This window comes from Crocuta crocuta, unplaced genomic scaffold (assembly GCF_008692635.1).
Source record: "Crocuta crocuta isolate KB4526 unplaced genomic scaffold, BGI_CrCroc_1.0 scaffold260, whole genome shotgun sequence".
In the NCBI taxonomy this organism is placed as follows: Eukaryota; Metazoa; Chordata; class Mammalia; order Carnivora; family Hyaenidae; genus Crocuta; species Crocuta crocuta.
In genome coordinates, this window is record NW_027527525.1 from 4,365,497 (window position 1) to 4,392,523 (window position 27,027).

The 27,027-nt window shown below is 43.7% G+C and overlaps 1 protein-coding gene across 2 annotated transcripts in view; it reads right to left on the reverse strand.

The window, feature by feature from the left end:
* Positions 1-27,027, reverse strand: part of FER1L6 (fer-1 like family member 6) — a 121,617-nt gene that overhangs the window by 90,908 nt on the left and 3,682 nt on the right. For both annotated transcript variants that reach the window (XM_077764622.1, XM_077764631.1), the window contains exons 2-12: positions 26,227-26,347; positions 23,489-23,543; positions 23,282-23,413; positions 19,769-19,831; positions 16,009-16,087; positions 14,393-14,549; positions 13,615-13,801; positions 11,759-11,951; positions 9,562-9,914; positions 4,430-4,538; positions 3,485-3,668 (exon numbers count right to left, since the gene is read on the reverse strand). In XM_077764622.1, coding sequence (XP_077620748.1) covers positions 3,485-3,668; positions 4,430-4,538; positions 9,562-9,914; positions 11,759-11,951; positions 13,615-13,801; positions 14,393-14,549; positions 16,009-16,087; positions 19,769-19,831; positions 23,282-23,413; positions 23,489-23,543; positions 26,227-26,347 — 1,633 coding nt within the window. The remainder of the gene's footprint in view (positions 1-3,484; positions 3,669-4,429; positions 4,539-9,561; positions 9,915-11,758; positions 11,952-13,614; positions 13,802-14,392; positions 14,550-16,008; positions 16,088-19,768; positions 19,832-23,281; positions 23,414-23,488; positions 23,544-26,226; positions 26,348-27,027) is intronic.

Below are 27,027 nucleotides of genomic sequence, written 5' to 3' on the forward strand. Positions count from 1 at the left end.
CGGACCACAAGAAGAGAAATGTGACAGAAATGCCAAGGCAAAGTTCTGTCAGGGTGAATGGTCAGGGTGAGACGTGTGGCCTGATAAGCATGGACAGAGTTTGGAGTCACACACTCATAGAGGTAGACAGAGGAGAGACCGAGGGCAAGAAAGCTGTTTCCATTCCCAAAAGCTAAAGAGAACTTCAGCCTGAAAGAATGGACAGTTGTCGTTTTTTTTTTTTAGCTCCCCAACCCAAATTTCTTCTGGAGACCATAAAATTAGCAAAGGTGTCCGGTGTCTGTTTCTGTAGAAAATAAACCAGCAGGTGTCCATTTAGAAGAGAAGCCAAATTAATTCTTGGCTGAGACTGAGGTTATTATTATAGCAGGAGAACAAAAAAATAAATTAAAAAGTTAGAAATCAAAATGTTCTTTCATCTCTTTTAAAATTATTGCACTAAGAATCCTACAAAATACATTCTCACCCAAGTATTGTCCTTTGTTCCAAGGTTTCTATGGTTCAGATTATTTTGTGCTAATGATGTTCAGGGCCTTTGTCTCTTTGATTCCCAGAGTTCTCCTAGTCTGACTGGGTCTGGGTCTGGGATGCTGTGGGTCTCTGGAAAACTCAGTACAGATGGAACACAGCAGATGGGAGGGCACCATGAGGGCACCATGTCGCCAGTGGGAAGAGAAGGCTGCCAGTTTGAATGGCTGCCCTGACACAAAACCAGCCTTGTGACTTTGGGCAAGGGTAGCCTTAGAGTCCTGAAGATGAGATGATAAACTGCATGAGATGTCCTGTGCTCCAGGCTCATTCCTGATCTCTAGCCTAATACCTAAATTATAGGTCAATGCATGTGCTTTCTAAAACTGGAAAGCTCAGACCAAACACAAGGAGTTTAATTTCTTTTAATGAAGGCAACACACAAATCGATTGTGTGACTGGGTGCATGTGCAAGCATGTGTGTGTGTACACACATATGTACGTATTTTAGACATTGGATCTTCCAATTTCGCTACTGCCACCCTGGTTTGCCACTATGTGGACAGAGCCTCAATATAATGACTGAGGAATATTTCCGAAGAGACAGAAAGCCTGAGAAACTTCAGCATGATTCATTTTGGTTTCCTTCAGCCAGTTGGCCAGCACTTTGAGTGAAGTCCATCCAAGGGTGCCTTGAGATTTCTCATCTCTCAAACCATTCCCACACTGAATCTCCTGACATTCTCACCCATAGTCACCAATGGTCTAGTTCAACAAGGTGGGGAGGTTTTTACTGCCTGGTCCCAGCGAAAAGATGTAGAGTGCCTCTAAGTATTTCAGAGAAGTTTCCCTGAGTTGCAGATCCAGTTATAGGATCCACTCATTGATCTCCCCAGTTTTGAGAATAGACAGAGAAGCCGTCAGAGGACTGGGAAGCTTGGGATCCTGGTTGGTATGTGGAAAGGTGGATGGACGACCAACTATGGCTGCCAGAGAGCACAAAACATCCCAAAGAAGGTGGTCCATGGGAGGGAAAGCATTTAGAAAATATAAGGCACAATTAAAAATGAGGCGATAAACGACTAAGCTTATTTTTACTTATTCCCTCATACTTTGTCCCAAACATTCTCTTTCCACTGCTTAAGCCCCTTCTCACCCTTTAGGATGTCACCTTTTTGTTACCTTTTTCAACTCCTCACCTTCTCCCCAGGGAAAGTAAGTTACCTGCCTCTCTCTCTGTCCCCATAGTACCCTGTACCCAACCCAGTTACAGTAATTCCTTAACTCATTCCAAAACATTTATGAAGATTTACTATGTTCCAGGCTTAGAGAGGAGCAGATACACAGGTAAATGAGACACAGTCCCTGCCCTCAGAGTGTCCACAGTCTAATAGGGAGACAGACAAGTAAAAACATCTTAATCCAATGTGGTTGGTGCTTGGTGGAGGGGAGTCTAGAAATCCAGATCAGACTTGGGATTCAAGGAAGGGAATGTAAGCTTAGCCTTGAAGGGTAACGGGAGCCAACAGTTCTGAAGAGAGGGCTTATTGCCTGGCAGAGAGAAGACCATCCTCACAGGCCCAGAAGCAGCAAACGGCAGGACACATTTGGAGAACTGCCAGAGACCTAGTGTGGCTGAAGGAATGGCAGACTTTGGGGAGTGACTGGAGACGATGGTAGAGAAGTAGATGGCGATGGAGTCAACAAGCTGTGGCCTCGGAAAATAATCCTGAAAGCCACAGGCAGCCAATGAGTGATGTCAATTCAGGGAGTAACTGGCTCTGATAGATAGTCTGGTGAATTTCTTGAAGATCCAAGCCAGGTTGGAGATTTTTAGAATAATCCAGGTCAAAGATGCCAATGGCCAGGATTAAAGAAATGACAATTGATATGAGAAATACTTGAGAACTGATCTTTACCAGACTTCATTGCTGGCTAGATGTGGAAAGGAAGGGAGGAGAGGACAGCTGATAACTTTCTGATCGGTGGTTCAGAGGATGCAGAGAGAGGGACGACCAGTCCATGAGACGGGAAAGACAGGAAGAGCAGCAGAGTTGTCTGTGAAGACAATGAGCCTGCTGAACAACTTTGGGACACCCAAGTGGAGTGTCTGGATCTGCTTCTCAGGGAAGAGAGTGGTCTGGGGAAACGTATTTGGAATCTTTGTTATCCTGACAGTGCTCAGAAAACCATGGGTCCATGCCCAGAGTATCTAGATCGGGGAGACAGAGGGATTGAAGAGCACCAGCAATGTTCCAATCTCCTCATGTGCAAAGGGGGAGAACTATGTTCTCTTATGAGAACCCAATGAGATCAAAAAGCTCCTCCTGATAGCACAAGGCTCAGAACACAGAAGACTCTCGCTGTGTGTGGCTTTCCCTTCTTCTCACAAATCACTTGGTTGGCACTCGACACCACTTTCTTACAATAGAATTCTAGAATTTTACTTCTCTTTGCATGCTGAAAGTTTATGTGGGCTAAAGACCAGGGAATGTGCATGGAGGCACCACAGCTGCTTTCTGAAATGGTCTTTTCTGGTGGCTGACAGTTGTTTTTTTGAGTTCTTCAGTCTGACTGTGGCAAAAACAGGATAAGGAATGATGTAGCCAATAATCCCACTGAGTTGAGTTTACATAATAACACAGAGCTCAGATGACTATAGTAACCGTTAACAGGGTTTGGATTGAAATGTTAAATTCTGAACTCCCTATCTTGTTATGCTTCAAAGTTAGAGATAGGATAATCATCATCATCCTCATCCTGTCCTGAGATGAAGACCTGGATATGACATTTGGAGAGTTGTCAACATGTCACAAAAGATTCAGTACAGTGACACCGACCATGTTGCCCCTATTTGTGCCTTGCTTCCCTAACTGAGATTTTTAAAAAATAATAATAATGAGGTTTCTAGTTTTAGGGAAGAACTGAATCAAACAGTCCCAGAGACAGGTCAGACTCCCACTGTCAGAACCCTGGCTGTGTCCTACTGTCCGCTGTCCCCTGTTGTGTCTCCTACCTGTTCCCTTCTGTCACGAGAGGCTTCTCTGGGTGCGTGGTGGAGACAGTTGGGATGGCAACATTATGGGCTGCATCCCCGTCTCCTTCATGCAGCAGTGGGAGGACTTCTTCCTCAGCTGATTCCGCTGACTTCTTCTTACTCCCATGAGAGGACCCTCCATCAAGCAGGTTTCCAAAATTACCTATCAAGGCAGCACCAAGGGGAGAGAGGCCAGGTGTCAACAAGCAAAATCAGGCTACGTGGGGTAAGGGATGCAAGGTCATATCCTCCCAGGGCAGAGAAATAAGATCTCTGTATGAAGGTGGGAAGGGTGATAGTCAGACGAGAGAAATAAGATTGACAGTGACAATGAGCCATCATCTACTTCCATCTTAATGTTGTCTTTTGTAAAAACGACTTAAGTCACAAATAAACTGGATTCCATCTCCACTTCTTTCTGCTTCTGTAAAGGAGACCCTTCCGATATGAATCAAGCCATTCTCTGATGGAATGCTCTTTCCTGGAAAGGTTTTCCCAGGTGTGCATCAACCCAGGAAGATTTTGGGGAGTTACAATAAAAGCACCTACAACATGCATAGCACTTCACGTGTATTAACTCACTATACTCTTGCAATAACCCTATGAGGAATTATTATTCCCATTTAATAGATAAAGACGTTGAGATTCAGAGAAATTAAGTGAGCCTAGGAGTAATGGAACCAGGATTAGTAATCCAAGTCTATCTGAATCCAAACTATACTCTTAAGCCTTTTTTTAAAGTATGAAAATAAATCTATCCCTTACATATTGATGCTAGAGTGAACAAAGAATTATTCATTTCTTTCTGAGGTACAAACCTCCACCTGAATGCTATCATCTCCATGTAAGACACCAACTCATTTATTCAAGAAATAGGTATAAAGTCCATGCCATGTGCCACGCACTGTGCTTGTTTGTACTTACCAATAGAAACTTCAAAGCTAATGGGTTTGTCTCCAATCCTCCGGTCAATCATGGTAGCTTCAAAAAATGCTCCAAAGAGTAAAAATTCCTCATATTTTTCTGGTATAATCTATAGAAAGAAAAAAATATTAGACAGGCCTGGATCTATTTTTTTTCTTTTTTACCAGTAAGCTGAATTAGTGATGTTAACTGATCCCGGATGATTTGTAGGCATTTGAGGCATTTCACGAATTTCAGTGTTAGCCGGGAATGGCACATCGTTTCCCCATGCATCAGATAGGCACTAACCAGGACCTACAAATTACACATCCAAATTCAGCCTTTTATCTAGAATGATGTCATCTCATCTTCTGAGCTTCTACCTTGCAGTTAAAATCTTTTTTTATTTTAGGGGCACCTGGGTGGCTCAGTCGGTTAAGCGTCCGACTTCAGCTCAGGTCATGATCTTGTGGTTTGTGGGTTCGAGCCCCACATCGGGCTCTGTGCTGACAGCTCAGAGCCTGGAGCCTGATTCAGATTCTGTATCTCCCTCTCTCACTGACCCTCCCCTGCTCATGCTGTGTGTGTGTCTCTCTCTCTCAGAAATAAATAAAAACATTTAAAAAAATCTTTTTTTATTATAAAGGCAAAGGCTGGAGTGTGCATCTTTCTACGGTGCTATTGTTAAAACATAGGTTTGGGATCACCTTCAGGTGAGCAGCCATTTAGAAACAGACAGTCCCAGGATCAGACCTTTACAATGGAGCATCATTTTATGGATTATACAGGATGACCACATACATTATGTTTTTTCCTCTCAACAACCTTGAGAGGTCGAAATCTGGATCATTCCCATTTTACAGGTAAGGAAACTGAGGAAACTAAACTTAAAGTTTAGTAACTTTTCCAAGTATTCTGATGACAGACCCAGTGCTCTTGGGTCTCCAACATGTGCTAACCCAATGCCTTGTTGCTGCTAGGCACCAGGAGAGCTAGGCACTTGCGTGAGCATCAGCCAATCCAGTGCATCCCGGACGAGGGATCAGCACTGCAGTTCTTGGCATGAGGGTGCCCAGTCCTGGGATCACAACTGCTTTTACACTGAAAAGGGCTTTAGAGTTCATTTGATCCCACTTCCTTCTATCTGAATAAACTAAAGCTCAGAGAGACTAAGGGGTTTCCCCAGGTCACACAGCAAGTTAAAGTCAGCCAAGATTTGAGGTCTGGTCTCCACCAAGCCTGCCCTCAAGGAGCCTACATTGTGGAAGAGAGGACCACCACAGGCCACAGGACAGGAGCCATGCCACGGCAACAACTGTTTGTAGATGACCCCTGTTGATGTGGACCAGGGCGATGGTTCAGAGAGATGTAGCTGAGACACAGCATCACATTTCTGAGCAAAGAGGCTGAATGAACTGCCATAGTCTGTGATTCCCGGTTTCACACCTGGGTTTATTAAATTCCATGGAAAAGGCAATAAGGTTCATCTAAGGAAAATAAGCAGTTGTGGCTTTAAAGCTGAAGAGCCCCATCTAATCAAGAGCGCTGAACCCTGTCCCACAGAGAGCCAACAGGTCTCAAAAGGGTGACCTTTCCTTCACCCAGGAGCCTTCTTGCTGTTGGCATCAGCAGGAAATGTTCCTACCGACCAGCAGTGTCGGACAGGGTGGGGGCCCCATGTTGGATCTTAGTCACAAAGCACACACCCCTCCCACCTGCTGTCACTGTATCCACTGCTGTAAATGAGCCATGTATCTCACCTTCCTGGGGCCCAGTTTACCCGCTGGGAGGAGGTTACAAAGTATCTGGAGGCCCAGTGGGCATGTAAATCATGTAGACTAGAAAAGGAATGGCAGACTCACTAGTCAGATAAACCCTTCTTCCAATCCCAACTCTGCTACTTCCTAACTGATTGACTTCAGGCAAGTCATGTCCACTCTCTGGGTGTCATTTTCCCTGTCTGTGAAATAAACTTTGTCGTAGGACCTACGGGGGAGAAATGAGACCATCCATCCACATGGAGCCTCTTGTATAAAGCCTATTCAGACAAATGCCACAACAATGGCAGTCATGGTAAGTATTTCAACAGACACAATTCATCTCTTAACCCAACCCATACTTTGAGGTCTAACTCAAGTGGTCCCTTCTTTTGGAAGCATTCTTTGACTTCCTCAGCTGGAAAAATGATGATGGTAATGTTTACTGAGCTCTTATTATGTGTCAAATGTGGTATTAAGTCTTTTACCTACTATCTCATTTAATTCTCATAACCCCCCTAAGAGGGAGATGCTTTTATTCTACATGTGTAGAGGACACATGTAGTCTGTGAAAGGTTAAAATATCTGCTCAAAGTTACCAAACATGCCTAATATTTATTGAGCACTTACTATATGCCAGGCTGTGTTCTTAGAACTTTGTATATATTAAATCATTAAATCCTCGCTATGAGCCTATGAAGTAGAGGTTATTATCGGAAATAAGCATAAGGAGCTTAAGTCACTTGCCCAAATATTCAGAGGTAATGTTTCTCCAGAGACTGCACCACACTGCCACATCCAAAATCCAGCCATCTTGCTTGGGAGCCCAGCATTCTAATTATTATACTTCACTCACTCCAAGAAATAAAAGCATTTTACCCATAGCTCCTTAATGCATGTATCACTTTCTATTTCCTGTACATTTATTTTGTATATCTTACCTCCCCTTCTGTATCATAATTTCCATAGAGTCAGACTCTTTGTATTCCTACCAATATTGAGGATGATGTTTAAACAAGAAGCTACTCAGTACATGTTTACACAATTTAAAAATGAACACATTTATTAGATTAGCTGTGCTCTGTGAAAGCTTGGCATAGGGAGAAAAGCTTTGATGGTGGTGATGAAGGTGAGGGATCTCACCAAAATCATGGGATCTCATTTGTCCAGGGATGCAATGAGAGCATGGCTGCAGCAAAAGCTAAACAAGAAGATGATACAAGAAGGTGACATCACCATGTGGTAAGGGTGAGTCTGAGCTGTTGAGGCTCTGGGGAAGGTAGAAGCCCAATACGGTAGTTTTAAAATATGTCTACAGATTCTTGGAAAATCTTCCCCTCAAAAGATGAAACAACATTAGAATATGTGTCTATTCTAACAAATAGAATGTGCCATAGTGTGTGGCATCTATGGGTTTTGTCACACAAGACATCGAAGTTTCTGCCTTCCTCTCTCTTAGATCACCAGTCAAGGGGAAGCCAGCTGCCGTGAAGACACTAAGCACCTTATGGAAGGGTCCATGTGGTGAGGAACTGAGGCCTCCTGACAACAACCATGTGAGGGTACCATCTTGGAAGTAGATCCTGCCACCCCAGTCAAGCTGTCAGATGACTGCAGCCCTTACTAACATCTTGATTGAAACCTCATGAATTCTGAGCCAGAACCACCAAATTAAGGTATTCTCAAATTCCTCACCCACAGAGAAAATAAATGTTTATTGTTTTAAGTTGCTAAATTTGGGGGTGATTATTATGCAGTGAAAGATAACTAATAAAGCCAGCAAGAAACAGACCACAAACAAGAAGCCAGGATGAAAAAAGAAGGAAGGAGAAGAAAGGGTTTGAATGAGACCTGAATTTCCCCTCTCCTACCTCCTTATACACAACAGCCCTGGTAGAAAATGTAAGCTGTACATAAACTCCCAGCTGCCCTTGCTTTCTGCTAAATTTTTTTTTCAGATGGTCTTAGCAAAATATCTTGAAGATATTGACTTGGGTTAAGAAAATCTTCTATTAGGCCCTTTCTACTTGGCAGTTTCTATTTAGAAAAGAATGGCCAGTCTCAACAGTAGGAAAGATTGCCACAGAGTCAGATACAGGGGATACTGGCAGAGGTGGTTACTTAAGGTTCCCGCAGTTTCTGGCAAAGTCCAAAAAATGTCATTTCTAAAGTTGCCATATATTCTGAAACAATATGCATAAATACAATCACATCCAATGTCAATCTTAACCATAACAAACTGACAGTACACATTTATGAAGAATATTTCCCAATATACAAGTTCATGAGGGAGAGCTCGGGAGGTCCACAAAATACCCAGAGTAAGTCCAAACAAGAGGGTAGAGAGCTCTGAATAGCTGCCCACTTGTAGTGGGAACAAACCATAGAAACACTGATCACAACAACAGCAAATGTACTGCCTGTCTACAGTATATGTGCAAAGAACCCTGCCGACCATTTTACAGGCATTTCCTCATTTACCCCCAGGAGATGACTATGACAGAGGGACTATTACTTACCCATTGTGTTGATGAGTAAACTGAAACATGGAGAGCTTCTACCGTAAGTGCCATGAATAAAACCAACCTCCAAGATTTCAAACCCTGGGCTCCAACCTCTCCCTCACACTGTATCTTAAGATGTATTGGATCCCAGCAGTAAAAGTAAGTGGCTCTATCAGGGCTAATCTGACCCAGACCAGCCATCACTTCTCTTCCCCACCCAAAATGACTGTCTGGTTGATCTGAGAAATACACCCCCAGAGGCAGATCATCCAAGTTGAAAGCGGGAATCTACTCGCTTCTGCTACTAACAAAACACAGGTTCCTTCTTTTGATTAACTAAAAAGTACTCTTACTAATCTAAAGAGTTGAGAGGATATTAATAGTTAGTATTCATCTTGGTGACCCAGATCTCTTTCCCATCATACAGAAGCAGGCTGGAAAAATGCTAACACACTTAATATTGAGTAATACACAGAAATGAGCATTCCTTTGAATTGTGATCCCCCCCCTCCCCCCTGCCAGGCTGGGGCAGGGGAATAGGTTTCTCAAATTCTTGTATCCCAGCGTGTCACCCATTCTCCCCCCTCTTCATTCTCTGTCCCACATGCCTCACATCCAGAGCATACACTATTCTACAAAACTAAACAAAATTAGGCTATGGGTAGAGCTCAGTCCATCCACCACCTACTTCCTCATTTTGGTTCCCATTGGAATCTGTGTTTTGGGGGGACACTTGAGGAACTTATCATGAGCAGATGGGAGGGATGTGTCAAGAAGAGGCAGTGGATTGCAGGGGGAGGAGACCAGTGTGTGCCTTTGAGGGCCCATGGGAGCAGGTGGCCAGTGGTGCTTCCTCTCTGGCTCGCCTCACAGGGGCAGTGCTCAGACCCACCTCAGGGGGCACATCGAAAGTTTCCACCTCAACCTCTGTTGAGTTGGTCTTGTCTGAAGCCTGCTGGGATTTTCCACCATCAGTCTTATCACCCTTGTCTTTACTGGAGCCTTTGGAAGACTTGGAGTCTTTGTCCTTTGAAGACAACTTAAGCTCCTTGAGTGTCTTGGAAAATTTAGATTCCTGTGCCCCTCCCGAGAGGATCTCCACAGCAATTTCCACCAAGATCCTGCCCCTGAATGACACGCCTTCTCCAAAGCCTTCATTCAGTTCCTGGTAGTCATCCATCAGACTGTGGTTCCTGGGTGAGCCATACAGGTTGATCCAGGCAGGTCCGAAGGTCGGTAGAAAGCCTACAAAAACCAAGCTTTAGTTGCCCAGTAAAGAAACTTGATTATTTCTTGATTTATGAAAATTGTGCACGCCCGTGTAGAATATAAAATATACAGAAAAGACAAGAGAAAACATTTACAGAATATCCCATCCCTCAAAGAGCCACAGTTGCCATTTTGCTATATTTGCTGTATTTCTTTCTAGTCCTTGCATGCACATGTGTACACTGTTCACGGCTGTAATGATCCTGTGAAGGCCCACATGCATTGCTGTCTGTTCATTCATTCATCTAATGTTTATTGACTCCTAACATGTGTCAGGCACTGTGTGGATGCCAAACACAGAGTCCAGTGGAGAACAAAGCAGAAAGAAATATTAAACAAGTAAATATTTATATTATAGGTGCTAAGAAAGAGATTTACCTTGTGTTGCAAGAACAAATAACAGCCTGATGAGGCATGGAGAGAGGTCAGGGAGAGAGAGAGAGAGATTTTGTCCCAAAGGAGGGTAATTTTTTTTTTAACTCTCAAAATTTCAGTTCTGTTTATTCACTCGGTGTTCTGGTGGGTAGGTTTTGTAAGGAATGGGAAATTGGGAGATATACGTATAGACAGATACAGATACATGCATACACACACACACACGCACACACACACACACACCTCTACTGACTCTTTTCTGTTTTAGGATAAAGACAAGAAATAGTAAAGAGAGCTACTGGATCATGTTCTGGGTAGTGACCTCTGGGTTAGAAGCAATTGGGTATAAATAGGAATTACTCAATAACAACATGGGGTTCTCATACTCCCTTCTTTGGAGAAATCAGTCTTAGTCCAAAGGAGGGTAAATTTTAAGAAGCAGAGATACTGTGTGAAAAGGGGTTAAAAGGTTTTATGGCCCCTGATGTCTAATTTTGAAAACACGTTTATACATTTCTTTGAATACCATCAAGATGTTCCTGAAAAATTGGAGTAAAACACGTCTGCATCTATGAGAAATTCTGAAGGTGGGCGGAGTGTGTGTTCTGCATAAAACAATCCTATGGCAAACCCTTCCAGGACATGAAGACTTAAACAGTAGGTATTTATTGAGGCTCTTCTGTTGTGTCACACTGTGAGAGGCAGAAAAATATGGAAATCTTGTCTTCTGCTTAAGCTAAGCCTTCAGTATATATACGTGCATATGTACATATACACACATATATATGCATAAATATATTCATCAATTAACATGAATTTGTAGTGCAGAGAAAGATTGCCTTGGGATTTTAAGAATGGAGGGTTTGGGGGATATTGAAAAAACTATCACTTGTTAATTTAGGTTTTGCAAATAAAGAGTAGAAGCTCTTTCTCCTGACTGATGGATTAGCTGGAACCCTCTATTCCCTCCCTGGCTCTCTGAATGCACAGTCAGCAGCGCCTTCCTGCAATACTCCTGACCATGTGCTCCTATCAGTGAGTTGGGGGCACAGTATTTTTGGACCATTTAAACACGTAAAACCATTCTTAGCTTGTGAGCCACACAAACATATCTGGCAGGATGGATGTGGCCCATGGACCAGAGCCTGTCAACACCTGATCTAATCTAAACCCTTCATTTTTCATGTGAGAAACCTAAGGCCCAAAGAGAGGGAGTGGTTCCTCAAGGCCACACAGCAATGTCCGCGGAAGACCTGGGACCAGTACGGAGGCTCCTGGGCTGCCACAACCAGGCTCCACCTATTGCCCAAAACCCAAACCACAAACCACACAGAGCTTAGAAGTTCCTGACACACTGCCTGCTCTAATCCTTTTGTTTTAAAGATGAAGGCTTTGAATCAATTGTTTTGTGGTCTCATGTCCATGTCAGACATAGGAGGCTCTACCTTTGTCTCCATCCTGTTCATTGGAGATTTTCTTCAGGTCAATGAAATGGGTGGCCAGCGCTACGTCATTCATGCTGCCTTCATCCCACACCTGGATTTTCACCCTTCGACACAAAGGAGGGAACATCTCCTTGAAGACCACCTGTTCGTGCCACACAGGATCGGCACAGTTCTTCTGCACTGTGGTTCGTCCCTAAAAACAAAGCCAGCAGGATGTGAGCTGTTGAGGGAAATGAAAGATGTCTGCCGACCTGAGCTGACTTCAAGCCAACTGGCAAACCAAGTTGCCAGAAATAATGAGCTGGCTTGCACCCAATACCCATGGAAATCCATTGTACCCAGAAACATCAGAGTAGCCTTCCCTTATCCACAGGCGAATGGATTCCAAACACCAGTGGATGCCTGAACCCACAGAACCTTATATGTACTCTTTTTTCTTCTACATACGTACCTATGATAAAGTTTAATTTATAAACAAGACGTAGTAAGAGATTACCAACAGTAACTAGTAATAAACTAGAACAAGTGAAACAATATACCCTAATAAAAGTTAACATAGGTATTAGCAACTTCAGCATACAATTTCTTTCCTTTCCATATTAAGTCAAGACCTTTCAGTTTTTTGCTTAAAGGAAACATTTTATAGCTTCTCTTTGGTGTATCCGAATTGCCAGGACGACTGCTCCTGCATCCGGGGGTTATTATTAAGTAAAATAAGGGGTATTTGAACTCAAGCACAGGCATAGCACCACAGTGGACCTGATAACCCAGGCGGCTACTAAGTGACAAATAATAGACAGCGTGGATATGCTGGACAAAGGGATGAATCACATCTGAGTAGGATGGAGCAGGATAGCGCAGAATTTCATCACGCTATTTGGAACAGTGTGCAACTTAAAACTCATCGATGATTTATTTCTGGAATTTTCCATTTAATAATTTCAGGCCATGGTAGACCATGGGTAACTGAAACCACAGAAAGCAAAACCACAGATAAGGGAGGAATACTGTACTGACACCCTACCCTGCACTGGACACCATGCCCGGCATCAGGGACAAGGGAGTAATGATGGGTCCTGCCCTCCGGAAGTTCTCATAATCACAAGATCATGAAATCAAGCCAACATGCATGTTATGTACATGACTTGTTCCATGCATCTCCAGGAATGCAGCAGATATAGGTAGATCCTGAGTTTGTGTCTTGTCAAAGGCTTTTTAAGGGCTTTGTGCACTTCCCCTATCTGGACCTCAGTTTCCTCATCATAAAATGGAGGTGATGTTGTACGTGACTGTCAAGGGGTCCAGGTAAAAAATACTCCAGTGTTCACCCTGCCAAGAGGAGGGTTAGGGTAGCATATACTGTAAGGATAGAGACAACATATGTGTCAGCTGAAGCTTCAAAGTCCAGCCAACCAGGATTAAGCTGTGACCATGTGCCTAGACCTCGGCATTTCCAATGGCTCTTGAGCAGGGAACAGCAGGGAATAGAGATGTCCAGGCTTACCTAGTACAAGGACTACCTGGGAAGCCTGGGGAGCAGGTTCAGAGGCAGATGGCAATGCTACAGAGCCTGGGTAACAGCTCAGAGAAGTAGCCAGAGGTAATGCAGGAGGTCTGTCTGCCTGGGTCCTAAACCATAATATCCCATACTTCCTCTCCATCATCTCAAATAGAGAGTAAGTGGGTCACCCTCCCACTTACCTGCCACGCGACTCAATGCCTTTTGTGGCAAGCTTTCTCTCTCAAGGCACTTCCTAATTTTTATTTTAGGTTGATTTCATTTGATTAGAAATGTCCTGGGTAACGAGTGGCATCCTGGCCCGGGTTTGCCATTTTTGGTGACGACGTTTCCTTACCATCTGCCCAGCAAAGGAGACCTCCACGAAGGGGTCCACGAGGTCCTTACTGTCACCCACAAATGCTTTGGTGACATTCGCCATGATGCTGGAGTTCATTTTGGGCAACCCTTCTGCTTTGTAGAGTCTCACGTAGAATCTGGCCCAGGGCCTCTCTGATGGAAACCCTTTAGGGATCAAAAGGTTCCTTGAGGAGGAACAAAAACAAAAAATAAAAAAGGGCCCTGACTTGAAAGAATAGAAAAAGTGGAAGCAATCTGGAGGCAGAAAGAAGAATCTTGATGTAGGAGAAAAAAACTGAAAAGATGAGGATTCATCACTAAAATGAGTTTTCTTTGTGGTGTAAATGGCAGCAAAGGATATGAATACAGTGAATGCAAGCGCATTCCAGCCCTCGAATTATAGAATAAACACCGTCTCCCACGCTGCACCTTAAAAGAAGTGCATTAAGTCTTCCCATTTCATAAACTGGTGGTTGAAAGTATAATTCCTTCAAAGGAAAAAAATCAACCAAATCCAGATAAATAGGAAAAGCTCAAGAACAGCTTATCTCTATAGGGAGACAGGCTGTCCTCCTCCTAGAAGCTGACCTCCCAAAGGCTAGTGACACCTCTGGTTAGACACATGTGGGTGCCTCTGAGAGAGCAGAATCCCAGGTAGACAAGGCATGAATTTGGCAATTCTCATGTGCCCACCAGAAGAGGGAGGGAGGGAGGGGAAAGAGGGACATTTAGGGCATATCATTTCTCGTGCATGGCCCTGGATGGACCTGCCTCACTTTTCTATTTGCTCCTCGGCATCGGAGGTCTTGGGGTTGGTCTTTAAGACGTCGCCTTTCCCGGTCATGCTGATGTCACACTTCAGGTATCCCTTCGTGCCCGTCCTGATGTCGCCGGGGTCTGTGAGCAGGGCCCACTTGTCACAGAACTGATGACCTGTAAAAGCATCCTGACAGCTCAGATACCCTGCACGGCTGGACTCAGCAGGTGCAGCCCGTTCTTTCCCACATCCAAGGCCTCCCAAGCTCTGTTCCCTGGAGGGGAGAGCTCATCAGGGCATCCCCCAGCCTCGTGCTGCCTCCCTCCCCTCCTTCCCTCCTCTCTTTTCGTTCCCACCCTCTGTCTTTCTCTCCAACCCGCCACAGGTCTTTGGAAAGCCTTCACCCCAGTGCTAATTGCCTGGAAAGGTTCCTAGCTTTGACAGTCTAGGAATGGCTGTGGCGGAACATGAATGGAGTAGAGAAGTCAATATTTCACAGGCTATAAATGTGACTCGCGGATCTTTTTGTTTGGTCTACACTGTCAGTTCAAACTTTAAAATCTCTTGCAAAATCAGGACTTCTGGCTTATCGGGAAAAACTTAGATCTGCCAATACAGAATGCACATTTCCATGTGTCAGCAGGTGGTCAAGGAGCGGAGTGGCCACTGTGGGTTGCGAGCCCTCCTGTTCACCACAGCCTGCTACACACACCCCTTAGCGTATTAACCCACGGCACTCAGTGATGCCCACGGCCTGGCCCCCTGGGCTCATGTGAGTTGCAACTACTGCTGACAAGAAGGGGCCTCGTAAGAAAAGATCTGTATTTGCTGATGGCCCAGTTACTTATCCAATTCCAACCTTGGACAAATTATCTGCCTTCTCTGAGTTTCACTTTCTGTAAATCAGGGATAGTAAGAATTATCGTAGCCAATCCTTACATGGCATGCAACAACCCCAGAAAGGAGGCACTATTTTTATCTTCATTTTCTCAGATGAAGAAACTAAGGTGCAGAGAAGTCATTTGCCCGAGGTTGCACAACCAGGAAACAGCAGGGTGGAATTTGAAGCCAAGCCATCTGGCTCCATCAGGGTACCTAGGTGGCTCAGTCACTTAAGCGTCTGACTCAGGTCATGATCTTGTGGTTTGTGGGTTCGAGCCCTGCATCGGGCTCTGTGCTGACAGCTCGGAGCCTGGAGCCTGCTTCAGATTCTGTGTTTCTCTGTCTCTGTCTCTCTGTCTCTCTCTGTCTCTCTCTCTCTCTGCCCTTCCCCCGCTCACACTCTGTCTCTGTCTCTCAAAAGTAAATAAATGTTAAAAAAAAAAAAAATTGAAGCCAGTCCACCTGGCTCCAGAGTTCAAATGTCTAACTCCTGTGTCATCTTTCCTGTGTATGCCTCACAGCATCACAGCAGGAAATGAGACAGAATTTGTTGGGCGGGGGGCGCGGGGGGCGTATGGACATTAAAGACAATTTTGCCATTAGATTGTGAACCTTGAGGAAAAGAGCCAGGTGTTGCTCTGACTGTATACTTGGTGTTCATAGTACTGAATGAATGGGGCAGTGGACGGGCTGACCTCCAGGTGTGGCAAACTGGAGACGAGGAAGGGAGAGATGAGGAAGTGACTGTCTCACCCGGTTGGTTGTACACAGTCCCCAGGTCTACTTTGAAGGAACCGATCAGTATGCTTCCTATCAGCTTGTGGTGAAAGACCTGAGGAGAGATGGAGCAGTGAGCATGGCCACACCAGATTTCTCTTTGAGGATCAATCTGTGAAATGGGTTCATGACACCTCAGCAAGGATTCTAGACCTTGATGCTTGTCTGACCTTCTCTCATCTGGAGCACAATGGCACTTGATCATCAAGTGAAAAGGGCATCCAGAAGTATGTCACCTGTACCTGTTCCTCCCAGCAGGTTGTCAGCTAGCAAAGGACACCTAACAAATCTCACTGTCTTGAAAAGTATTTTTTAGGCCAAAGTGAGCTCTAGTATAGCCCATCTCTTCCTATTGAAACTCTACCCATCCTTCAACATCTAGAGCAAATGTTACCTCCTCCAAGCAGCCTTCCCTGATCCTCCTCAGCCAAAAGTCCTCTTTCTCCTCTAAACTTCCAAAACTCTCTGTTCACAACTTACTCAGAGAACTCATGTATTGTTTCAAGAAGTGTAGTAGAACAAGGGAAGGGGTCATCCTCAATATTTTGTCTGATCAGAAGTCAGCAGGGTGCCAGGCAGGTTACAGCAACATGCTGGAATGCAGTGCTATCAAGAAGCAGAAGTTGTTGGGGCGCCTGGGTGGTTTAGTCGGTTAAGCGTCTGACTTTCGCTTAGGTCATGATTTCGCGGTTCGTGGGTTCGAGCCCGGCGTCGGGCTCTGTGCTGACTGCCAGCTCAGAGCCTGGAGCCTGTTTCAGTCTGTGACTCCCTCTCTCTCTGACCCTCCCCTGCTCATGCTGTCTCTCTCTCTCTCTCTCCTAGAAATAAATAAAACATTAAAAAAAAAAAAAGCAGCAGCAGCAGCAGCAGTTGTAAAGGAAAGCCGCAGCCCTGCTACTGGGTCCAGAAGGCACACTGCATGGGGCACTGCTGAAGAAGCAGGAGCATCTTTAACTCGGAAAAGAGAAAACTGGGGTGTGGAGAAGGGGTAATGGTAACTTAAGCGGTTTCCAATCTTGGAAATCCTGCCATCTACAATAGGGAGTAAGTTCCCCATGTGGTTTCCAAGTCACAGAATTAGAGACTCAGCTCACTATAAGGACAGTTTCTATAACAGAACTTTCTGGCAACGAATAGGCTTTTCTGGAGATAGTGATGTCCCATCACTGGCTATAAGCGAGCAGTGCACCACAATCCCACGCCATGGAGGTGGTGAGAGGGATTCCTGCGGCTGTTACAAGTTAGACTTGATGGCCTCTGGGCTTCCTTCTATGACATTCTGAGTTCCTCGAATCAAAGACAATTTCCTACTTTCTCCTACCCACCATATGCATGGCCTTGTTCATTATATGTGTTCAATAAATATTTGGTGAATTAATGAATGATTCACTGATTGAATGATGTACATTCGAATAGGAGACTTTTGTGGTTTCTAAACAGCTCCCTTTGGCAGAGGCAATAAGAATAAATAAATTCAATGGACTTCAGGAAATGAAGAAATGACAGTCCATCCCATCTCTCTTTCCACCCTTGCTCCCTTGCCCAAACTTTGCAAGGGAGGTAAGATAACTGAGGGGAAGTAAGGACAGCTTGGCTCCAGGGGAGGAGTGATTTAAGGCCGCACACGCGAAGCTCACTCCAAACCTCCTATGCTTGCAGTTGCTAAGTGGCTTCCCAAAGGCCCAAGCAAGAACACAAGCCTGACTCAGGCTCTCTTCTCAGGTCAAAGGCATCTGGGTCCCTGTGGGCTTGATGGGAGGATGGGACTCAAGAGCCCACTTGGGTCTTTAAATAACACAGGAGGCCTCCTCAAATCATCCATCCACCCTGTCGTAGGGCCAGCGAAGCCTGGTGTGGTCAAGCATTCGATTACAAGGACTTCAGGGAGGGGCACACACAGACTGCTGGGGCCCTGCATGCCAGGGGGCCACTATCAAGGGAAGATGGTCTGTAGCACCACCAAGGTCTGCCAGAGGCTGGCCTCCCCAATAGCACCTGCTTACTGCACTCCCTCCTTCTTCCCTCATGTTCAATTTCTTTGGGCATGTTGACGTTTAGTTCATGGACTAGTGGAAAACTTGTATTAAACACTCCCCTCCAAGGGAGTTTTCCCTGTAAAATCTTTGGTTTCTGTCCCTAGGGGTCATCTAGGGAGCCCAAAGTATTCTCTTCTTCCAAGCTAGAGGAACAAAGATGGGCAATAGCAGCTTTGGTCATCAGTCTAAAGATCCACCGTCCTACAGAGTCATGACGCTTGTCTATGCTATGGTATAAAAATCTAGCTAGTCACTGTTTATCTGAAATCTAGACAGTTCCTTAGGACCCAGCTACACTGCCCATCTCACAAACAGGTGGTCGCCTGAGCTCTGCAATGTAACAAAGCCCTAGGCCATGGCCCAGGTCCCAGAATTCTGCAACACTTGTCCCCATGTCTGAAATTCACACTAAGAATGTTTGGCTCTTAACAACTTTTCATTCTTCAAGAGTCACATTCTTCAAGTGCCCCTGAGAAACAGAATATAATAACTTTACTATTACCTAAGACTTAATGCAAGATTTATATGTTTTACATATAATACTATGTACATATATAATATCAAATATATGATATGATATGATATATTAGTAGGTGATAAGGAAAGGTTAGGAAGTCTCTGAGACAAGTTTTGCCATCTTAAAATTCTGATTAGAGTTGGTGTCACTGTTGAGGAAAACATTTCCCCATTCTCCACACATCTTACATTGTCACATAAAATGCGGAGTCTGTTCTTTAAGACCCATTGGCGGGGATTACTAAGCTTTGCACCATCCACCCCGCCTCTCTCAGGGATGCATAGCCACGCTACCCTCTTCGTGGGAGAAGCAGTGGTTTCCCAAAGGGGCAAGATAAATGCGGTCTGTCACCCACTGGTCTCCCTGTCTCTTCCGTGAGTGGTGTGAAGTTGGTGTGAGTTCCATCTGGTCCCCGTGCTCTCTCATTTGGGCAACTACAGCTTCAGCATGGGCACCTTCCCTTCCGGTTCATGTCCTCTGTGTCGTGGACCACCTTCATAAGGCACCTTTGGCTAGACCAAGAATCTTCTCAGTCTCTGCTATTCAGACACGGTCTGTGGAGGCAGAAATTCACCCTGCAGGGCTGAGGAGGGGTCTGTGCAGCAGACACAATCCCGCATGAGCAGGTCCTAAAGTCTACACTCAGAGGCAGTTGTGAAAAAGCCAAATGGCAACCACTCGCTCCAAATCACATTCTCTGATCCAGCATTACTGCTATCTTTGGTTCCTTCCTGATGCTCTTTCCTACTTCTCTATTTATTAGCAACTACAAGTGGGGAGTGGTATGGTTATCATTAGTGTGGGTATCATCCCAGGAGAGAGACACTAACATTTCGTTTCACAGAAAGAAAGAAATCAACTCAAAATGGCAATCATCAAGATGGCCGTTGAAGCATGTATTTCACATTCCCACATTAGTAAACTCCACAATTCAATTCATGACAGCTTGAGAATAGCTTATAGCTTGTTTCCAGGAAGAAGATTTCCTTGAAGAGATTTTCCTTCCCAAATTCCTCCACACTAGTTATTTCATGTTCTATCCTGTTGGTTTTGAACTCACCATCCTACACTCACCCCCTCCCAAACCTATTCACCCCTACACAAGCTGAGCTGTTCTAGAGAGTTCCCAATGCGTAGAATATTTCCCATCACCCCCCACCCCTATCACCAATGATACACTTACTGAGATTTTGATGATCTTGTCAAAAACATGCACTTGGGGCCCAATGAGGTCGAAGACAAAGTACTATAAAACATGAAATTCATTTTGACAATAAATTCCAGATTTGCATCTAAGAAATTTATTACCGGAGTAGTTGAAGATTTCCGTCATTCTAACCAATTGCTGCGTGGCCCTCAGTGGCATGAATATACCATCAGCTGATGGGTCATCTCCTGTTTAAGGTCACCTAAGTTCTTTTTTCTTTCAAATGAAAAAAATGCTGTCACCCCATCTTTGCCCAGGATATATGTGATTTTTCCTCTAAAATGGACATAGAAAGTGGAATTGTTGGGTCATAGCTTAGATGCATGTGAATTTCTAATAGATAGTGCAAAATTTCTTTCCAAAGGGGCTAAGCTATTTTATATTCTCACCACCAGCATACGAAAATTCCATTTCTCCATACCCCTACCAACCCTTTATATCATCTATTCTCTTACATTTTTTGCCTATTAATAATGATGGGTGAAAAATCATATCTCAATGTGGTTTTAATTTGGGATGAACTTGGTTAAAATCTAATTTCCTCAGGATTTTTCAGTGTCAAACATTGCTGTGATATACCCAAGACTGACCAGGAAGAAAATGAAAAGAAATTATGGACAAGGAAGACTTCTAACTTTAAGAAAGTTTTTGAATTTTATTTTTTCTAATGTTTATTTATTTATTTTGAGAGAGCAGGGTGGAGGCAGAGAGAGAGGGAGTCAGAGAATCTCAAGCAGGCCCTGCACATCAGTGCAGAGTCCAATGCAAGGCTCAAAGTCACAAACCATGGGTATGACTTGAGCCAAAATCCAGAGTTGGACACTTAACCGACTGGGCCACCCAGGCACCCCAAGAAGTGATTAAATTTCAGAGTTGAAGAAATTAGCTAGACCAGTCTCTCTATTCTACACATAGAAGAAGACTGAAGCCCAAAGGATTTAAAAGACACACCTACATTCAGACAGCTGGTTACTGCCAGACCTGGGAGCTTGGCCTATTTCTCCAGAAGTTATCACACAAGGGGGTTCAAATACTAGATGTTTCAGGTTTGAACTTTACTCAGAACCTCCCAAGTGTGAAGTTGCATTCTCCTAAGATTTAGAATGCTGGAATGGTGTTTTGTCGTGGGTTGTGTCTTTTGGGGGACTAGTCGGGGTGAGGGAGGCGGGACCAGGAAGTTGCTTTTCATTTGTTTTTGAGCTTCATTGTGGAGAAATAACACAAGGACCTTAGAGATGAACAGGGCAGTAGGAAAGGAAGAGCTGACTAGTCACGGCCTGCTTTTCCAGGGCAAAGCAGGAAAACCAAAATGTGGAAATTGAAAGATGCCATCACACACCATAAATAAGAGACCTTCAAAACGGCGGTCCTTAGATACCAGTGACAGGTCACATTACATTCTGTGTCTTCTGTTTAAGAAAATGGGAAAACACATATGACATTTCAGGAAGTTTTTCATATATATATATGTTCAAACTTTTAAAGAGTTTTATTGTTCATAGTTTCTTTTATGTGGAAAACTCAGATGAAATTTCTTATTTTGATATATGAGATGCTGTGAGTTCCTTGGACCAATAAATTATTTCCAATGTTTATTGCTTTCTGCTGCATTTCACATTTCAAACTCAATTGCCTCACACAGGTTCCCTAGACCTTTGGGCCACACACATTTTTTTAGCTGGAAAATATTCCCTAGCCCCTATTAACCGGTTCCTTCAAACACCTGATGGTCTTTGGCTTGAAAATTAGAGGCCAAAGCTATAACAAAGGTTTTTACTGCAACGTCTATATTTTTACTTGAGTGTTTACTGATTGTACTTGGTCCCAACTTAATGTCATTTAGATCCAGGACTTGTATGCACAAAGAAAATACTAATTATAGCATTTAACAAACGTATAGAGCTTTGCAGTTTTAAAGCATTTTCATATACATTATTTCATGTCACATCCATGCCAAAAGCAGTTATGGAGGGGGTAGAACAAAAAGGAAAAAGCTCATGGTAAAAGGCTTAGAGACAGCAGTGATGGATGATGAGGAAAGCAGTTAACAGCTCAAATCTGATTTGCCCATTTTCTGTTTATTTCATTACCGGCAGTCTCCCTTCTCAATTACTACTCCCATTAGGGAAATAATTAAGAGCTTGCTGCATTTTTTGACAATTCATGGCGTCAAAGTGCCTATGGGGAAACAAGCACTCTTGTGCGCTGTGAATTGGAGCATAAATTATTACCTCCTTGGAGGGCAATTTATTGATATCAAAATTCTTAATACATATACTCTTTGCCTCAGTTATGCCACATTCATATAAGTAGTAGCCAGAAGCTGAAAAAAATTAATATCCATCAATGAGAGATTGACTGGTTTAGTAAATTATGGTGTAGCAACACAATGGGTAAACTACACCAATGAGGGGGAAATGAGATTGAACTATATGTCTTGATATTACTTCTAGGATACATTGTTTTGTGAAAAGATCAAGATCCAGGACAGAATGGACAGGATGCTACCATTTGGTTATAATATTTATTTGCACCCCCATGCCTGCCTGGGATATTTCTGGAAGGCTACACAAATGCCTGGTGAGGATGGCTGCCTCTAGGTCAGAAAGATGGGGGCTTAGGGATCAAAGATCAGAGGCATGCATATTTTTCATCATACATAATTTTATACTCTATATCTTTTGCCATTTTTTACTGTGTAATCTTTTTATTTTAAAAAACAGAATTTTGTGTGTAATATGCAGAAGCCTCCTGTCTCTCTTTGATGCTTTCCTCTCTTTGATGTTTGCAATTTTTGCACTGCTTGGGAAAATAGGACTGTTTTACTTTCCAGTGCAACATGCTGATTTCAAAACTAATAATTAAATTTCTAGTGTCTCTTTCACAAAAAGGAATGTTTATCTTCTTCATAACCAACACTCAATACATTTATTGAGTATAAAACCAGAGCTTATAATGGATGAAGATGAGCACATAAGAAAGAAGAATAACTTTAAAGAAAGACACAAGAAAAATGAGTATATTGAAAACACAGCAATTAATTTAACATCAGTAGGAATTCAGGGCGCCTGGGTGGCTCAGTCGGTTAAGTGTCTCAGTTCAGCTTAGGTCATGACCTCACAGTTTATGAGTTTGAGCCCCACATCAGGCTCTGTGCCAATAGCTCAGAGCCTAGAGCCTGCTTCAGATTCTGTGTCTCCCTCTCTCTCTGCCCCTCCCATGCTCTCACTCAGTCTCTCTCTCTCAAAAATAAATAAACATTAAATTTCTTTAATAAAATAAAATAAAATCAGTAGGAATTCCTCATCTCTCCTTTCCGTTATCTTTTTGTGAAACTCTATGGGGTTGTTTGCAAGAGCCCAGAGAATTTGCCAGGGCTTAGATGAATAAGGAGGCACACAGCTTTTCTGTTTGGCTAAAGAATACCACAGATGGCAATGCAGGGAACGTTGGTAGAGAGGGTGTTTGTTGGTGACCTCTGTGACTTACTTCATTGTAAAATGGGCTGTTGGTTCCTTCCTTCACGGTGCTCTGCTTCTTCTCATCCCCGACCTCAATGATCACAACTGGATCAATGTTCTCACCCACCAGCTGGCGGGCCTCAGTGATGGTGATGGCAATCTACAACACAAAGTAGCAGGTGAGCACTCCGGACCTTGCTGTTCCTTCACACAGAAGAATCAGGCTGTCACTTACCTGATAGTTTTGGGATCTGATCTCCCCATCATGGATCTTAGTCAACAGTTTTGATCTATTAAAAGAAAGTTTAACATATTTGTTTCACTAAGTAAGAACATATTTTGGATCCATAAGCCATGATAATATTTTCCCAGGTACTTCTAAGTGCTTTTATTTATACTGTAGCACATGTTCTCTCTCTTTATCTCTGAAAGAGACAAATGTAAATGAACAAGTGACTCAACCTCTCTATGACTCAGTTTCTCCATCTTAAAAATGAAGCTAATAATAGCACTTACCACATGAGATAATGGCTACAATTAAATGATATAATGCATGTAAAAGTTTAACCCAGTGCTTATTGAGAGTGTCAACTCCTATTGTGAGTGTGATTATCGGTGTCATTTATTTTTGGTTTTACAAAATGAGAAACTCAGATATCTCAGCAAGTCAGTAGCAGAGGTGGGTCTGCTTGAAGATCTCCCTTATTTCCTGTCCGATCCTAACCACAGGACCCCTTTGCCATTTACAGTAGATATAACAATCCTGAGTTTTGTGATCGCTTTTGAAAGAATAGGTAAAAGAGAACATTGGAAGGAGCGACCAAGACGCTACCTCCGTGAGATTTCACATTCCAAGGGATTTCATTTATCTGGACTGTCACAATGAATTAGAAACAGATGCACGACACCTGGGCATTTAGAAATCAGATAATAGTAGAAAGAGGCGAAGGATCCCTGTTGTCACCAAGGCAGCAATGGGTGGGAAACGAACTGACCTAGAGTTCCTATTGAATCTTATTCTCCTGCTTTCTGACAGCACCATCTTGCATTTGACTTCATTCCATTTCTGCTGATTATAATTGAGTCCAGTAGAGAACAGAGTAAGCTAGTAAAAATCCCAAGGCTTGAGACTCAGACTGATCTGAACTAAAATATTTGTTTTTCCCAATGTTGTGATGTTACCCTTAATTTCCTCCTCTGAAAATGGAAATAATAATTCCTACCATGTGCTGTTGTTCCAAGGATGAAAGGAGATAATGCATATAGGGAAGGGTAGATAGCAAAAGGTATATATGTTCTTTAATAAAATGGCAAATTCACACTGATCATTTACTGTGTGAAAGCTCTGTGCTGGTCTCGGAGGAAAAACAGATGAATGAGCCATCATCCTGGCCCTTACAGAGCTAGCAATCTATCCAAGGGAGAGAGGACCAAAGCACATCAAGAAAGAACTTGTAAGTGTAAAATGTGTTGTAGAAAAAAAATGCCACAAGAGTTCAGAGACAAGAGAAATTCCAGAGAGCCCAGGTAAGTAACAAAGACTTCACTGCAGAGGTTGGATATCAATTGAGCGTTATTGGGTGGGTAGAATTTCAACTGATGGAGAAAGCACAGGGAAAAAGAAAAAGTCTACTCCTCCTTACTTCTCTTTCTCCTGCCCCTCCCCCATGCAGTGCTGTTATTCGGGTGAAATCAATGGCAAGGGATCCCTTTAAGGATATTTAAAAGTAATTGAAATTCTGAGTCAGGGGGCTTAGGGGGCCATGGTTGTCATGGTGCAGTAAAGGGTGAAGGAGATACTGCAGTGAGTATGTGTATACAAATTTCATGTCTCCTTTAAAGAGTCAGCCTCTCAGCTAGCACCGTCTCTGATTTCCAGCTGTCTCCCAACCCCCTCTACCCACATATCTACTGTGTGCCTTCCTGTAATAACAACTCGGTCTGCCATACGGGGAAGCACTAATTTGCTTTACTGATCATAAGAATTCTGACTGGACAACGAAGGGAAAGCAGGAGGAATTACCATGGGTAAGAAATAGACATAAACAAATATGGTAGATGGAAGGCATTGATAGCCCCAGGTATCAGCTTCCTTGGATCCTTCCTCTGTGTTCTTATGACGCGTCTCTCACTCTGACATGGTCTGGACCTGTGACTTGCACTGGACAATAGAATGCAGCAGAAATGACTTTTGCTAACTCCACGCGTAAGCTCAGTAGACCTTATACGCTCCTCCTTCTCAGATGGAACTCTGCCATCACCACCATGGGGCCAAGCTCAGATCAGCTGCTGGAGGGTCTAACACCAGACAGAGGGAGCTCAGAGGTCCCAGGTGAAGCCATCTTAGACCAGCCTATCACCAGCCAGCACTCTAACTAAAATCAGCAGAGCTACCAAGTGTAGCTTGGCACGCACACACGAGTGCAGATGTGTAGCAATGCACAATCAGTGAAGCTAACCAAAAAGCTCACAGACTCCTAATCAACAATAAATTATTTACTAAGCCTCTGAGCTTGGAGTGTTACACATCAATTGCTAACTAACACAGCAAATCACACGTAGAAGGCCAGTCTGCTCTGACTTTTTGTCGGATAGTACAAACACTTGGGACAGACACAAAGCTAAGACAGCTGGCACCTTGATGACTTAAAGAGCAGGTGAGAGACAGCTCCTGAGTCTGTCTCCTGTTGTTGCTGTCCTTCCTAAGTTATGAGGCACATAAATACCTTCACTCAGGGGATTTAGGAGCAGAGGCTGGTATACCTGGCTTGCCAAAGGCTGACCAGTATCAAGAGGCCAGCATTGCCATGGAGGAAACTGAGTACATACAGACCTCTGTCTTCCTGCCTTAGACCTTTATTGCCTTGTAAACAGTGATCAGTTATTATTCTCTGCTCCCCAGAGCCTGCAGGGGCGCCTGCACGTGGGAGGTGCTCAGTAAACGTGCGTTGACTGCCTGCACCAGCAATGTACCTTCTCTTTGGAGGAGCTGAAGGGACAGAGGTGACAGATGCATGATCATAAATCAAATCTCCTCTCGGTCCTTCCTGGTGAGAAGGCCCCTCCTGTGATGCTTCTGCTTCACCTTGGCCATCTAGAGAAGCAAACAAAGGAAGAAAACTGTCAAATACGATACACAGTGGTGATCTGAGCCTCAACTGTCCAGCACTATGCTAATCACCATAAGGCGGACGGGAAGACCATCAGACAGGCCCTGCCAGCATGAAACTGAACATTTTATTGGCAGAAAAGACAGGCACGTACCTTAATTCTTCCTTAAAAAAAAATTCATCTTCTGTTTCCAAAAAAGAGTAGATTTATATGCATGGTATTATGGAAAGAAAACCGGATTATGAATTCAAAGACATGCTTTCAAGTCACGACCTTGCCACAGTGGAATTTCAGGCAAGTAATTTATTCCCTCCAGACCTCATCAGTAAAATTTAATGTGCACAAGAATCACCTGGGAAGTTGTTAAAATGCAGATTCTGATTCAGTGGGTCTGGGGTGGAGTCCAAGATTCTGCATTCTTAATACCAATGCCCCATGTTCCTGCTGTCCGGGGGCCAATTGGGAGGAGAACGGTGTCCTAGGTTGAATCATATTCCCCAAAGACATCGAGTCCCAGTCCCCAGAACCTGTAAATGTTACTTGGGAAAAGGGTCTTTGCAGATGTGATTAAATGAAGGATTGGAAATGAGGAGATTACCCTGGGTTAGACAGGTGAGTCCTAACTGCAATAATATGTATCCTTAGAAGACGGAGGCAGAGAAC